Source organism: Eschrichtius robustus, chromosome X (assembly GCF_028021215.1).
Source record: "Eschrichtius robustus isolate mEscRob2 chromosome X, mEscRob2.pri, whole genome shotgun sequence".
NCBI classification, from domain to species: Eukaryota; Metazoa; Chordata; class Mammalia; order Artiodactyla; family Eschrichtiidae; genus Eschrichtius; species Eschrichtius robustus.
The window spans coordinates 109,368,456-109,385,243 of record NC_090845.1 but is presented as its reverse complement, the minus strand read 5'-3'; the positions used below and the strand labels follow the sequence as shown (position 1 = coordinate 109,385,243).

The window sequence follows — 16,788 nt, the reverse complement described above, 5'->3', positions numbered from 1 at the left end:
GAATGAAGGACAAGTGAAGATAGAAGGGCATTATGGACTTGGGCTGAATCATAGGAAGCCACATGAAGTTATTGGTGAAGAAAGGGTAATCCAGTATTTCCTAAAGAATGCTTATTAGGTTGGTCAGGTTTCTGGCATGAGAGGGTAAAGAGGGTCTATTTCCTTTAAAAAAAATAAGTAATGAATTTTTCTTCTATAATCTTCAATATTTTCTTAAAAGCAAAGATGGAGGAGCTCCTAGTTTTTACCCTGCGTGGTTTAGCTCTGGCTTACATAGTCCTCAAGGGAAAGGGCAGGCCACCCCTTATGAGAAAATATCAGACCAAATATATTTTTAATAATGTGTAAATATCATCTCCCCTAATATAAACTATGTGTTCCTCAAGGACAAGAATGAATTCTGCATTGCCTTTACAAATGTTTCCTTTGATCCACGGGGACATGTGTGTGCGCACACACACAGTGGAACTCTGTAAAATCAGGGACGGGAAGGGACAAGGTGATGGCAAGTCTCCTCTTACCACGCTCACTCCTGATGACCATGAAGGCAACAGTCAATGCCTGATCACACAATTCACCAACCAGAATTTGTAGGGAGGGGGAGTGGGGGCAGGGAGGTGGAAGTTACGACCCTGTTATGGCCTGAGGGGATCAGTTGCAGCATATTGGCTTGTGTTCTCTGCACCAAAGGATGCAGGCACCAGAGGGAAACCCACAGAACAGTGTAAGAGGTTTTGATTAAACTTGTTTCTTTGACATTCAGTCTGGAAACATGCAGTCCCCTGTGATGGAGGGGAAACAACAACAACAACAACAAAAAAACCTCAAGCAAGCCATAAGAAATCAAAGGCTTCCTTTATTTCTTATCCAGTTTGGAGCAATCTTTCCAAAGTTGTGGGATCTGCCTGTTGCTCTTCCTTTGAACATGACCCCATAGAAAAGACTTGGGCCTGTAGGTTTTGACCGAGCCCGAGAGAGACACCACACTGCAGATACCACCAAATGCCATTGCTTTGACTGTGACTAGCAGAATTGGGGTGGGTGAGTGTACTGGGGGGTAGAGTGCTTTGTTTTTTGGGCTTTTTCCCCTTCAGTTTTACTGAGATATAATTGACGTACAGCACTATATAAGTTTAAGGCATGCAGCATAATGACTTGATTTATATATATTGCAAAATGATGACGACCGTAAGTTTAGTGAATGTCCGTCATCTCACATAGATACAAAAAAAAAAAAGAAGAAAAATATTTTTTTCCTTCTGATGAGAACTTTTAGGATTTACTTTCTTAGGAACTTGCATACATACCACACAGCAGTTAACTATTGTCGTGTTGCACATTGCATCCCCAGTACTTATGTATCTTATGACTGGAAGTTTCAACCTTCTGACCACCTCTGTCCCATTCCTCCCCCCACCCCCCACCTCTGGTAACCACAAATCTGATCTCTCTTTCTATGAGTTTTGTGTGTTCGGATTTTTTGGTTTTGTTTTTTTTTAGATTCCACATATAAGTGAGATCATACAGTATTTGTCTTACTCTGTCCGATTTATTTCACTTAGCATAACGCCCTCAAGGTAGAGTGCTTTGTTTATGATAAAGTCAAATGTACACTTTCAAATAAGGAGGCTTATCCAGCCACAGAAAGGAAAGCAGACAATACAACTTTCTAGCTCTCTAGAGTCTGGGCAGGACTGTGGGAAATTCTACCTTATCCCCACCCCATTGCCTCTCTCACCAGACAAGGAGCCAAGCAGCAGCCTTCCAGCTACATCTATCCAGGGAATTACACCACAGGCCACTGCTGAGGTTCATTCAGATTTTTGACCTTTGCTCATGGATGGCTCAGTTAGCATCTGATCTTGTCATCTTGCCCTGAGAAGTGGGCACGACCACTGCCGTCACCTTTCAATGAAATCTTGCTTTAAAACAAGGGGCTATGTGACTGGGAAAGAAAGAAACTGCCCTGAGCTGGAAAGTCCGTTGGAAACCTGCATGCGTAGCATCTTAGGTCAGATTTCCTGGAGGAATAATGAAGAGTGACCTTGCCAAGTGCTGAGGAAACCCTTTAGAAATCAGGAAAGGGAAACCAATGAGGCAGAGTTGCTGGTGATGGATGTGAAACAGAGAGGAACTGCCTGAGTAGTCCAGGCTGTGGGACCACAGTCTCCCTAGTGAGGGGGGGCCTGCAGCAGCTTCTTTCTGTCTGCTGCCTGGAAACTCCTCCCTACAGGGAAAAGCAGGTTGGTACCTTGCAAGAATCAAAACTGGATATTGTTTTCCTCTCCTGGAAGGAAGACCAGGCAGACAAAGTCGGGGCTGTGTTAGGTGTTCAGGCCCTTCCATGCCCCTTTCTCATCAGGGGTCTTCTTCTTGCAGCCACAGAGCCCCGAGCAGGCCATGGGCGAACGGGCTGAGCAGGGGGCAGGATTTTGCCATTAACCCCAGGCGCAAACAGCACCCTTCGGCCTTTCCTCGATAATGAGGCCTTAGCAGCATAGCAGCAACATGCCAATTACCGTTTTGACTGAAATCCATTTAAACAAAGGGTGCATCCAATGAAACAACTAGGGCTTGTCATATCTATGATGTCAAATGACCTATTTGATTATTTTTATTTGCATGCCTGACTGTTTTAACTGATAGCCTGTGTGTGCACGTGCGCACACTCATGTACACACAGAACTGAACTTGAGATGGCATTGTGTATAGCCTCAAGTTCAGTTTTGTCCTATAAAATAATGTCTAGCCCCTTTTCCCAAGCCTACCAAAGGCTGGTCTAAGTTTTAAAATTTCAGCAGCTATCCAGGCTGAGTTCTTTAAAGCGCAGTGGATTAACACTGAATCGCTAGGCCATTTTGCGTCATTTTGGAGGGAGAAGGCAGTAGAGCCGGACTCCGCCACTGTGTCCAGGCTGCATCCTGCTCACTTTGGGTAAAAAGAATATAATTGTTTAACATTTTAAAAGCAAATAAAAGTACTTAACTATTTTGTAATTTGCAACTTGAAAACAGTAATGGGTTTCCAAGTGCATGTCCTTACTTTTAATGAAGTGTTTATTTCTCATGGTTCTGTTGGCAATAAAAGAACAGCGCCACATCAAAAGGCTTCAGGGAAGCAGTTTCCATTTGGAGGACAGTGAGGTTGCCAATAATTCTGATTTTTTTAAAAACGTCAACTCACAAGACTATATTTCTAGATATAGGTTATTGCCTATTATCCCAGGTAATTATTTTTTTTTTTGTTCTCTTACTCATATAGGCAAATTGCAACACATTATGTACTATATTATAAAAAGATTAAAAAATTAAGTGACACTGAGATCAGGGGGCTCCAGAATGTTTTAATGAACATGTTTCCATTGTCTTCTGTGCTTGGTCATTTTGTTGGAAGAATGATTCATTCATTTCAAATTTGGCAACTTAAAGAGCAGCAAATATAATTTTCCTATCAGAGTGCAAAATCAGTTTATTGGCCTTCTCAGGCTGGTGGGGGCGGGGCGGGGCGGGGCGGGGCGGGGGACAGTCATGCCTCCTTTTTCTTTGTCAACAGCACCCTCTGCTGGTCCTTGTGACCCATCACATCTGATGGGATCGACCCAAATTGCAAACGGAGGGCTCCCTGCAACATTGCACACAGCAGGACATGATTCATATATCAGTTTTCCACCCTAGTGATTCATTACCAGATATATTTTTTCTGTAAAACAGCACAGCTCAAGGAAGTCATCAAGAATTCAGAAGCAGCAAAAAATACCTTCGTTTGATTAATCATCTTTCTGACCTTTTTCTTCTTATTGAACAAGGTTAATAATACTTGTTATCACTCAAAGTTAAACTGTATTAACTGCCAAGTGATTTTTATTTCGCAAAAGCCTGTTATCACTGCCAAGAGACTTCAGCGTTGGGATTGGTTACATTCCTCAGGTATGACCCCGAGGGGCATCTGACCAATGCAACGTTTCCCACTGGAGAGGTCAGCAGCTTCCACAGTGACCTGGAGAAGCTGACAAAAGTGGAGCTAGATACTTCCAACCGCGAAAACGTCCTCATGTCAACCAATTTGACAGCAACTAGTACCATATACATTTTAAAACAAGGTAAGAATATTTCCAACTTCGCCTGACTCCAACAGCATCTCTCTTACTTCTACCATCAAACCTCTGCACACCGTCAATGACTAGAATTCACTTTTGGCTGAGAAGATGACTTCTTCTCCCGATATTCCAGCTATGGAGGCTGAAACCCAGACAAAGTCACACCTTTCACAAAGTTCCTATAGCAACATTGGGCCATAACTCCCTGTGGGATTTATGAGGTTAAATCCCTGCCAAATCTACTCTTCCATCAAGTCATTTCCCAACACGCAGCTGTTTGTAGAGGTCTTTAAGCTCTGATTGGGTTATATTAAAGAAATGAAGTCTGTGTCCCATCTGAGATCAGCATTCTAGAGCAACGCTGACATGGGTGAATAAAAAGGATGAATGAGGATACACACCAAGCAGGAATATAAGGGAAATGAGAGAATTAAAAGCTCATTCTGTTCAAAGAGAGGAAAGTAAAGGAACGGAAGGAAGAAGAAGGAAGGGAGAGAGGGAAGGAAGAAAGGAAGGAAGGAAGGAGAGAGAGGGGGAGAAAGAGAGAGAGGAGTAAACAGGAAGGAAGGGAGGAAGGGAGGTGGATTTGGAAAGAACGTCTTGGAAGCTGAGGGAAGTGGACACAGAGAAATTGTTTTCTCTCTGCCCAGTCATTAAGGACTCTTTGTATTGTTAGGCTGAGCCACTCTAAGAGGCTCGGTGGCGACCTCTGTCAGCGTATCATTTTGTGGAGTCCAGCACCTGTGCTGGTGTCCCCAGGCAGTGATGATGCTGATTTCGACTTCATACTCCGCTCATTCTAGCTCCCAGCGTATCAAATGGAGGAGGCCAATCCACCAAGTCAGAAAGGGAGTTTGTGAGGGAATTCTTTAAAAATGAGAAAGTTTTTCAAAACCAAAACAGCCTGCAGTATTACACAGGAGTCTTTTATCCAAGAAACAAGACAGCCCAGCTGTGAAAATAACGAGACCCAAACGGACAGAGAGCGTGTCGGCCTGTCAGAGTGGTTCTCTAGCCCAGAGGGCAGTTAGGTCCACGGCACCCCGCCTGCTCACCCTTTCCCAAACTTACCTCCTAAAGCTGAACTTGTCTCTCCTCTGCTTCTGTGCTTCCCCTTCTCCCCCCTCTTCCTCCTTTGCTCCTCTGTCTGCAGAAAATACCCAGAGTACCTATCGCGTGAGTCCAGACGGCTCCCTACGTGTCACTTTTGCCAGCGGGATGGAGATCAGCCTCAGCTCAGAGCCCCACATCCTGTCCGGGGCGGTCAGCCCCACCCTGGGCAAATGCAACATCTCGCTGCCCGGAGAGCACAACGCCAACCTCATCGAGTGGCGGCAGCGGAAGGAGCAGAACAAAGGCAACATTTCAGCTTTTGAAAGAAGGCTGAGGGTAAGGCTCGACCTGATAGAAGCTATAGAATCGGTGTTTTAGTTTTGAAGACGGCAGAGCCTCCCTCATTGGAAGTCCCATTTCTCCAAAGCTTTTCTAGCTGACTGACTAGCTTATATGATATACTAATTCAAGAGAGGGTGCTAATGGCTGATAATGGTTCAGTATCCTGAAATGAACATTCTAATAGGAGCTTTCTTTCTTTTCTTTTTTTATTTATTTTTTTACCATCTTTATTGGAGTATAATTGCTTTACAATGGTGTGTTAGTTTCTGCTTTATAACAAAGTGAATCAGCTATACATATACATATGTTCCCATATCTCTTCCCTCTTGCGTCTCCCTCCCTCCCACCCTCCCTATCCCACCCCTCTAGGTGGTCACAAAGCACCGAGCTGATCTCCCTGTGCTATGCGGCTGCTTCCCACTAGCTTTCTATTTTACGTTTGGTAGTGTATATATGTCCATGCCACTCTCTCACTTTGTCACAGCTTACCCTTCCCCCTCTTAATAGGAGCTTTCTTTGTCATTAGCCAGCTAAAGTGCTCTGATAGTAGCAATTTCAGGCCCCAAGAACGTCTGGATCGAGAAATGTGTTTAGTTGGGAGGCCCTCCAGAATCCCTCACAAGGCCTGGAGATGGTCAGCAGGTCCACTGAGCTGTCCCAGACCCCTGCTTTGGGGTAGTTGATACTTATTTGGAAAGGCCAGGCAGGCACACACAGAAGGATGTGAGACATCAGGCAACATCTGGACAAAGGCAAGATAAAGGGCGAAAACAGTGAATGGTATCATTGTCATGAATATACATATTAAGGGCCAAAGGGGTCAAGGACTAGTACTCAGATTGGGCTAATGGTGCTCAGAGACAGCTGCCCGGGGGAACTGAAAGATTTGGGGGTTTTCAAGTTCTTACCAAGCACTGTTCACCACAGTTAACCAGGGATCTCTCAATCAAAGTTGCCTTTCTGCAGCACACGAAGCCTACAGACACCACAGCGCTCTGTGTACCTGTCCGTTCTTGAACATGAACCAATGTTAGGATGACGTGACCAACTTTCCAAGTATAGTAACATTCAGTATCAGCCCGAGAGCAACTGCCAGCCTGAGGGAGATGATCACTCACTATTGAGGCCCGCTTTGAGCACCTGTGTCATGCCTGGGATACCTGGAACACTTGCATTTTCTTCACTCACAGTAAAATTTCACTCACAGTAAAAATGTGGTAACCTCTAGGCTTTGGCAATGCAACGCCAAACAACCACCCAATTCCAGTGACAAGCCGTCAAGTCAGTCCCATGGCTTGATACGGACAAAATGATCTACACTAGCGCTCACTTTCCAGTCAGTTCTGTTGGTAACACAAAGACGCAGACTTCCATGCTTGTTTTTTGTAACAGCTACTAAGGTTGTCTACATGCACAAGTCAATTTGTATGTTTTGATTCCATTGGCCAGAATATTTACTAGGTATGCCACTGAATTGGGAGGTGAAACCAGTCCAAATAGTCAAACCTGTCTGTGTGGGAGCAGTGAGGGTTTCTATCAGTGTTCTTCTAGAAATGGGATCTCCTGGGTAGAACCCTCGATGGGGAAGTCGTACAACTGGCTTAAGGAATGCCTTTATTTTCTTCACCTGTGAAATGAAATGTCATACTAGAGAAAAGTCAGAATTATCTATGTATGGCTTATCAACCTCATGGACTCACCCCAGAACAATTATATCAAATAAATGGTCTCTTGGTGCCTCCCCAGCTTATAGTCTGAATAAAACATTATGAATCATATCATACACTATGCAACTTTGGGATTTTCTATTCTTTAGGAGAACTCATTCTATACTATGTGACTTTAGTATTTTCCACTTTCTACGATCACCCACCCTGTTTTCTCCCTTCCATATGCACGGATAATGGAGAGAGACTGTCAATTGTAATTTGCACCTCATATCCCAAATTGTTCTTAATACTGAGAAGCTAATGGTCATAAAACATATGGGGGCTCTTTCATGTTGAGTAGAGTGAAGTGTTATTTAGTTAGTCCCATTTATAATTGACCCGTTTCCCATCCCGTGGTAGAGTTGAGCAGATTTGTGAAACGGCTTGTAAGGGCAACAAATTCAGGGCCCTCTCCTCTATGACTTCTAGGGTTCTTCCTGAGGTCCTGGGACTGAAGAATGGCTAGGTGGTGTTACTGTACATGTCCCTAGAAATCTAACAACAATAACAATCCTTTACATATGTTTAGTGCCTTACAAGTAATAAAATGCTTTCATAGTCAGGGTTTTATTTGATCACCACAACCATCAATTATTTTTTATAAATTTATTTACTTATTTTTATTTATTTTTGGCTGCATTGGGTCTCCGTTGCTGTGCACAGGCTTTCTCTAGTTGCAGCGAGCGGGGGCTACTCTTCGTTGTGGTGCGTGGGCTTCTCATTTCGGTGGCTTCTCCTGTTGTAGAGCACGGGCTTCAGTAGTTGTGGCACGCAGGCTCAGTAGTTGTGGCTCACGGGCTCTAGAGCGCAGGCTCCGTAGCTGTGGCGCACGGGCTTAGTTGCTCTGCGACATGTGGGATCTTCCCGGACCAGGGCTCGAACCCGTGTTCCCTGCCTTGGCAGGCAGACTCTCAACCACTGCGCCACCAGGGAAGTCCAACAACCATCAATTATTGTTATTCCCAATTTACAGATAAGGAGACTAAGGCCCAGAGAGGTTAAGTGATTTGCCCAAAGTCAAACAGCTATTAAGGATCCGAGCCAGCACTAAAATGCAGGTCTTCGCCTAGCGCAGCACTCTTTCCACTACATCATGCTGTGCTGCCTTGTTCCTTAAAATAATTAATCTATAAATCATTGCCCCGCTCAGTGGAGCCACCTTGGCAGGACCTGACTCCTCATTTCAGTGCTGACAAAAAGAGACAAATAATCGACTCTAATGTACTGGCAAGTGTGGGTGGTGCGGGACAACTGGCTGGCCTCCAGGCGGGCAAAGTGTGGAGGAGGCAAGAGGAAGGAGGCTGTTTAACTGGGTAATTCTTACCTGCTCTCCCCATCCTTAGGCACTTTGGTGTATATTACTGCCTCAGTTTCCCCAGATTAGGCATATCCAATTTAATAGAATGAATACGCTCCCCAAAGGCAGGTGTGGATCCAGTTTTAACCAGGCAAATTCTTTTTCCTTACTGACTTTATTATTTCATAGATGGTGCCCCCTTCACTTATGGTAGCTTTCAAGGGGCAAGCTGATGACCCATGAGATGTAACTTTCTCTCTCTATGGGCCAAATATGCGGTGGCCCATTTGTAAACATCCATGTAAAGATTAAGGCTCTCTGGTGCCCTCAAGTACCTGGAGACCTTGTACTGAATCTTCTATTTCTCCTGGTGGAGCTGCCGTTCCAGAGCTCTTCAGACAGAATAACAGGTTCAGATAGTCACACAACATAGAAACCCCTGCTGTCCTGGGGGAAATAGGGCTCCTCTTTGAAAAACCACACAAAGGTGTGCTTGTAATTTGCAAATGTGCTTGGGCAGCAGGTCATAAAACACTAATTGTTCGGGCACAGAATGACAGGTTCGTTTAAAGGCTCCCTTGGTAAGATGATGGACATCAAATGTTCCCCAAAGCTACCTATCACATCCACCCCAGACCTTCTAAGTGGAAAGAAAAAAACTCAGAAAAGGATAGACCTCTCTTGAAGATAAAGCAACAAGAGTTGCTTTTCTCCAACCATCGGTGATTTTTTTTTTTTCATACACACTCGGGGTCCTCTTCAAGGTAAGGAAACAAACTGCTGGGAAACATGATATCCTGCTTAGCCTGAGCAGGCAAGGGATTTGTTACCTCTGGGCCATCCTGCACCAGCTCCATTAAGTGAAATAAATCACATTAACATCCTGAAATTTCATTTATTTTAAAAAGCCATTTCCCCCCCAACCTGAGTTGTATTTGAATCATCTTCCTTGCAAAGTACTTTCCCATCCAGTCTATGTATCTTCTCATCTGCTGCATCAGTCTGTCCCCATAAATACATTACCCTGGACAATAGAGAAATTAGACATTCACCAAAAGCACACTGGTTTAGGAACTACATCCAGATTGCACCTTGCTGTGTCCGTGGATAATAATGCTATTAAATGAGATTTATCCCAGCATTGGACCTCAGAGCTCTTTACAAGATTTTGCAGGCTGAGATGTGAGGTTACAGCAAAACTCCAGAACTGCAGCCTCCTTTATTTTAAAAAAAAAAAAAAAACCCAAGAAGCTTAGCACTTCAAACCAAAGTCATCAAATCAAGTAAGATGATTATGTGTTTACAAGCAAAATGAAGCCAAGACTAATCTAAAAACCCTCACGATTGATTGTTTTTCTCTCCATTCAAAGATAACTGAGAACAGGGTAGATTTGTTTTGAAATGCAACATGTGACTGTTCATACGCGAGCTGAGCTCTGAAAGGGGGAACAAGCCCAGGTGAAGCACAAGGTCCCAGGCTGACAAATGATGGGGAATGTGGGAGACAGCCAAGAGGGTTCCAGCGTCTCCTTCCTTTCTCAGAAAGTGTGTCTGCTTCACACTGTTTTAACTTCGTTCTCCCTAGGTTTGCTGGAGGGTTTCATTTTGTGAAAATTTAGATAAGGAGCCTGCTTGCAGATAGATTCATCTATTTTTTAAATATATCTGTGGCTCTCAGTCCCAAGTAACAGTGCATTCACCCCTAAGGAGTCACCTGGAGACAGGAGATTTAAGGCATCAAGGCCACTGGGCAGTGTTGGTTTTTGGGGTCAGGGGATTCTTGGGGCCTTCAAATCACAGAAACTACTATATTTGTTAATCTTGGGTCAACTCCACAAAGATAGCTAGACAGAAAGTATTATTTCACACACTATTTCACTTGTATATAAGCATTAATGATTTGGTATTAAAATTTTAAAATGCCTATTGTATGGTTATCCAGATGAATTCGCCAACGGGAAAGTAATTAAACAAGAGCAAATTATTTTAGTGCACAAAGTGTCCAAGTTAAATGGTATGGCAGAAATCAGGTGAGAGGAATGAGTAAAGTTTTGAAGAAGAACTGGTATGCCCATAATTTTACACCACTTTTCCCATCTATAAAATGAGGGATATGAGCTATGCAATCTCTATGATTATGACTAGTAGTATTATTACCATTAATCATAATTATAGCAACTAACAGTGAAATCTTATCTGTGTATGGCCATATATTAACTCATTTATTACTCATAACACCTTATCAGGTGTGTTTTCTTATTAACATTCTCACTTTACAGGTAAAGAAACCAAGGCACACAGAGGGCACACAGCTAGTAAATGGTGATACAGGATTTGAACCCAGGCAGTCCAGGTCAGTAGCCCATGTCGTAAGATTCCTTCTGGCACTAAGATTCTGTGGGCTGGCAAGGTAAAGAGAGTGCCTTGGGAGGAAAAAAGAAAAAAGAAGAAAAACAGGTATAAAGAAATTCCCGGGGGAGCAGCGGAGGCTGACGTTAACACTGCATACATGCCCTGTTCGTTTGTAAGCAACTCTGTGAAACAAAAGCAAGCCTAAGTCGGTTTTGATTGTCAGCGTAGCAATATCAATAAAAAATAAACTCTGTAGAATTGTATTGATCGATTTCTAAAAATCAAGTACTAATTACCTTAAAACCAGTGAGAATAGAGTAGTGTGTACCAATTTAAAAGCAGCTGTGACTCTGTCCATTCCCACAGCTTCATGGAAATTAAATGCAGTGCATCTCCCAAACTGTAATGTGGTTATTTGGCCCGTCTCACTTATTCACCTTTCAACTTCTTCAGCAAAAATCAAACAGGTACCTCAGTTGCCTTGTGAGTTGAAATGCTAGACAGCATCCTTGAAAATTCAGCCTTCTCCTCCTTTATTCTGAAGAAAATCAACTGCCGTGATTGGAGCTTAGAGTTTAGCACATTGTGTGTGTGTGTGTGTGTGTGTGTGTGTGTGTGTGTGTGTGTGTACTGGGTTGAACCATAGGAAACTGCCCTTTTGGTAGGCCAAAAACACTCAAATATCAGCAGTTGCCTATGGACCAACCTAATATATCTTTATCCTACTAATTGAATGAGTCTCAAATTGCAAGGGGTTGAAAGGACTTTCTCTTAAGCAATTAAAACTCAAACTCCTAGGAAAGAGCAAGGAAAGGATCTGAGGGGAGGCAGAGGACACTTTTCTTTGGAGCTTCTGCCTGTACCCACCCTTCGTAGGCACTTTGATTTCTGCTGGCAACACAACCCATGGCTCCCCAGTGCATACTCTTTCCTCTTGCCTTTCTGGTCGAAGTGTGAACAAAAAAGCAAGCCCTTCTCCTTACTTCTCTTCAGCAAAGCTAAAAAAAGCCTAAGGAAAACCAAAGAATAAATTAAAGCATAAATACTTTCCCTATTAAAAAAATTACCAAGTCCAACTTTCTTACCCCAACATACAACTCATCAGTTGCCAAACTCAAGTGTCTTGCTCAATGTCCAAAGAGACTCTTTTTAACTTGGGGCTATTCTCAAATGTCAACCTTTTCTTTGCCCCTCTCTTTTCCAGGGCAAAGATTGGTATAGATTGTTTGGAGGAAGAGCCAAAATAAGGATTGATGGCCCATACTTAGGTCAAGGGCTATTATTGTCTTTCAGGCAAACAAGAGTTTGTATGAACGTGTTGCTTTCCCACCCTTGCTCATGACTCCAGCAGTCAGAGGTGGTCAGCCTAGCATTCTTTCTCTCAGCCTTCTCACATGTGGGTTCCATAGGAGACTTGCAGGGTGGGGGGCTGTGGCATCTTCAACTCCTTCATCCCCTTTCAGCTCTTAGCCGAATTTTACATTATCTTCCAAACCTGACTTTGAAACTAGCGTTTCAGCAACATCTGAATATCTGAGTGCATTATCCAGAAGCAGAAGCATGGTTGCAGAAGTCTTGACAGGCAGGGAAAGAACATTAGGCAGAGTTTTCTTCTGCTCGCTTTGTAGTGGATTTTTTAAAAATTTTATTTATTTAGTTATTTAGTTAGTTATATTTGGCTGCGTTGGGTCTTCGTTGCTGCGCGCGGGCTTTCTCTAGTTGCAGCGGGCGGGGGCTGCTCCTTGTTGCGGTGCGCGGGCTTCTCATTGCGGTGGCTTCTCTTGTTGTGGAGCACGGGCTCTAGGCGCGCGGGCTTCAGTAGTTGTGGCACACGGGCTTCAGTAGTTGTGGCTAGCGGGCTCTAGAGCACAGGCTCAGTAGTTGTGGCGCATGGGCTTAGTTGCTCCGCGGCATGTGGGATCTTCCTGGACCAGGGCTCGAACCCGTGTCCCCTGCACTGGCAGCCAGATTCCTAACCACTGCGCCACCAGGGAAGTCCCTGTAGTGGATTTTTAACGGTGGTCCCTGCTTGTGTAGCTGTAATGACTTTATTAAGAAATGTGTTCTTGAGTAGTAAACTTAATCTATCAGACAAATAAAACCACAAATTTAGTCGAACTGGAAATCATTTGTTACTTTGGCTCTTTAACTATCATTATAACATAAATTGTAACAGTTACAACCGTCTCTGGGAGTACATGGATATTTTACAGCTATTGTAAGTGAACGGTATTACAGTTAGAGATATGTGGCTATAAAACCACAGGAAAGGTAGTAGAAGAAAGAACACCTGGTTTCGTATAGGTTTCCAAGCCCTGTGTATCAAAAGACAGGAAATACGCCCTTCTCTATCACCTTTTAGGTGATAACAGCCGTTTACTGTGTATTTATGCACCACGAAACTGCACACATTGGCTACAGATGGTTAAAGAGTCATGTTTCCCAATCTGTGGCTCTATTCCCTGAATGAAACCTACCCCTGCAACTGACAAGACTTCCTCCCAAATAATTGGAGTATCTAATCACTAGTCTTTTGGAATTCATGGCATGGAACATTTGCTGTCCTTTTTTTTTTTTTTTTTTTTCCTTGCAGAAGCTCAAAATTAATGGCAAATATCATTAGCCCCAGCTGGCTGTTGAAGAAACTGAAACCAAAAGACGTTGAAAATAGCAGACAATTCGTAGAAGACGTACATGTGGCGAATAGACATTTAAAAGGGTTCAACCTCATTAGTAACCAAATAAATGCAAATTTAAACCACAGTAACATACCATTTTCCCACTCTCATATTGGGAAAAGCTTACTAACAATGACAATACTCAATGGTGGTAAGGATGGAATGAGATGAACTCTTCCACTGCTAGTTAATAAGAGCATAAATCTGTAAACCTTTGTGCACCATGAAGTAATATCTCGGGTTGCATCAGGAGTCTTTAATATGTTATCATTTGACCCCGTAATTTCCCTTATAGGTTTTTTTTTTCTTAACATCTTTATTGGAGTATAATTGCTTTACAATGGTGCGTTAGTTTCTGCTTTATAACAAAGTGAATCAGTTATACATATACATATGTTCCCATATCTCTTCCCTCTTGCATCTCCCTCCCTCCCACCCTCCCTGTCCCACCCCTCTAGGTGGTCACAAAGCACCGAGCTGATCTCCCTGTGCTGTGCGGTTGCTTCCCACTAGCTATCTATTTTACATTTGGTAGTGTATACATGTCCATGCCACTCTCTCACTTTGTCACAGCTTACCCTTCCCCCTCCCCATATCCTCAAGTCCATTCTCTAGCAGGTCTGTGTCTTTATTCCCGTCTTACCACTAGGTTCTTCACGACCTTTTTTTTTTTTTTTCCTTAGATTCCATATATATGTGTTAGCATACTGTATTTGTTTTTCTCTTTCTGAATTACTTCACTCTGTATGACAGACTCTAACTCCATCCACCTCACTACAAATAACTCAATTTCGTTTCTTTTTATGGCTGAGTAATATTCCATTGTATATGTGTGCCACATCTTCTTTATCCATTCATCCGATGATGGACACTTAGGTTGCTTCCATGTCCTGGCTATTGTAAATAGAGCTGCAATGAACATTTTGATACATGACTCTTTTTGAATTACGGTTTTCTCAGGGTATATGCCCAGTAGTGGGACCTTATAGGGTTTTGTATTAAGGAAATATTTATTTACAAAAATGTTCAACAAAACATGAAAGATAAAAGAAAAATGGAAAACAAAAACTCTAATTTCCAACAATAAGAGAAAGGAAAAATAAATGTTTATCATGTAGAAGATATTATGTAACCACTAAAATCCACATTTTAAGAATATTTAATAACATGAGGAATGCTCAAGACAAAACATTAGCTGAAAAAGTAGGACACAAAACTTTAAGTACAATTCTAAATGTATTCTTTAAGTGTATGGGCATAGATTATGCAAAAAAAAGTGGGTATGAAATGTTGCAAAGTACTAGCAATGATTCACATTGAAGGATGGGATTACAGGTGATTATTTTCTTTGTATATGTCTATATTTTCCAATTTTTCTGCAATGAAAAAATATCACTTTTATAATGGGGGTAGAAGTTAAGGAGGTTATTTTAAAAAGCAAAGTGCACAAAATTACTGAGCAAAGGAAAACCAGAGTCTGAAATGAGAATGCTGGCTTTGCAGTCATTCAGGCCACTAAGATAAAAACTCTGGATCTCATTTAGATGTGGAATCAAAAAAAAAAAAAAAAAAAGAAAGAGGTCATAGATACAGAGAACAGATTGGTGGTTGCCAGAGGCAGGTAGTGAAGGGTGGACGAGATGGATGAAGGGGGTGAAAAGGTGCAAAGTTCCAGTTAAAAGGTTAATAAGTCCGGAGGATGTAATGTACAGCATGGTGACTATAGCTAATAATACTGTTTTGTATATTTGACAGTTGCTAAGAGAATAGATCTTAAAAGTTTTCATCACAAGAAAAATAATTGTAACTACATATGGTGATGGATGTTAACTAGATTTTTGTGGTAATTATTTCACAATATATACAAATATTGAACCTGAAACCAATATAATGTTATATGTCAGTTATATCTCAATTTTTTAAATAGCAAAAAAAATTTTTAACAAAAAAATTTTTTTTTTAATTAATTAATTTATTTATTTATTTTTGGCTGTGTTGGGTCTTCGTTTCTGTGCGAGGGCTTTCTCTAGTTGCGGCAAGCGGGCGCCACTCTTCATCGCGGTGCGCGGGCCTCTCACTATCGCGGCCTCTCTTGTTGCGGAGCACAGGCTCCAGACGCGCAGGCTCAGTAGTTGTGGCGCACGGGCTTAGTTGCTCCGCGGCATGTGGGATTTTCCCAGACCAGGGCTCGAACCCGTGTCCCCTGCATTGGCAGGCAGATTCTCAACCACTGCGCCACCAGGGAAGCCCCAAAAAATTTTTAAAAACCTCTTTCTGAGCCAGGATTTTGAAATTGGACTGAAGACCCCTAAAGGTTTCATGTTTGAGTTTCAGATCCCACTTGAGATTTTGTTTAAAATGTTTATTTATGTACTTATGTGCATTTTTCTGGGGACACAGTATGTAGCTTTCAGATATTTAAAGGAGTCCTTGACCACAAAAATTATAAATGAACATGAAGTTTAGTTGAATAGCTAGTGAATCCATTTAGTCCGACTATGATTAATGTAGTCAAATCCTAATGTTGGTTTTTTCCCCTACCTCATTAGACAGATATTTAATATTCTGTTCAGGATCGTGTTGACAATTCCTACAGATATAAATCTAATACACCAAGCTACAGTCCTTGGAATCTGACACATGGGCCCATTCAGAAGCCTAACTAAAATGAGAAAAGTAATGATATCTAAAAATAACAATTACTAATATTATTTTTACACATCACCAGGTACCCGTATATGTAATCTCATTTAATTCTTAACACAGGTGTGTGGTATAGAGTGGTAAATATCACTCCCTTTTCACAGATAAGAAAACTAAGGCCCGAATACAAGAGATGGCTGGTGCACAGAGAAGCAGCTAATTCAGTGTCCTGACTCCCGAGAGCCACTGTTGTTTATACTTCTCAAAGTTTCTCCTTTTTTATTTGAAGAGGAGAAGAATTTGCCACCCCAAAATATGCCTCTTCGGTATAAAGATTATTTTAGGCTGATGGAGAAAGCAACGACTTAAATCTGCATAGCAACCTTACCCTTGTTTACTGTGCTTTGCCTGGTCACCTCCCATCACTGGCTCCCTGCTCCCAACATCTTTTGTCTTTAGTTGGAGATGGTATATAAAGTGGTGGCTTGGGCCATTTTGGAGAGTTACTCAGTTTCCCTGGGTCTCTCCCATGTGTACAGGAGGTATACATGTTATTAAACTTGTTTGTTTTTCTCCTGTTTTTATTACAGGGTGAGGGTGGTGGGGGGGGGGGGTCTC

General features: G+C 42.3%; 1 protein-coding gene across 3 annotated transcripts in view; it reads left to right on the top strand.

The window, feature by feature from the left end:
• The window catches only part of TENM1 (teneurin transmembrane protein 1), a 570,000-nt gene that overhangs the window by 539,675 nt on the left and 13,537 nt on the right, over window positions 1-16,788 (top strand). For all 3 annotated transcript variants that reach the window (XM_068532554.1, XM_068532553.1, XM_068532552.1), the window contains 2 exons: window positions 3,927-4,099; window positions 5,250-5,485. In XM_068532554.1, the coding sequence (XP_068388655.1) occupies window positions 3,927-4,099; window positions 5,250-5,485 (409 nt within the window). The remainder of the gene's footprint in view (window positions 1-3,926; window positions 4,100-5,249; window positions 5,486-16,788) is intronic.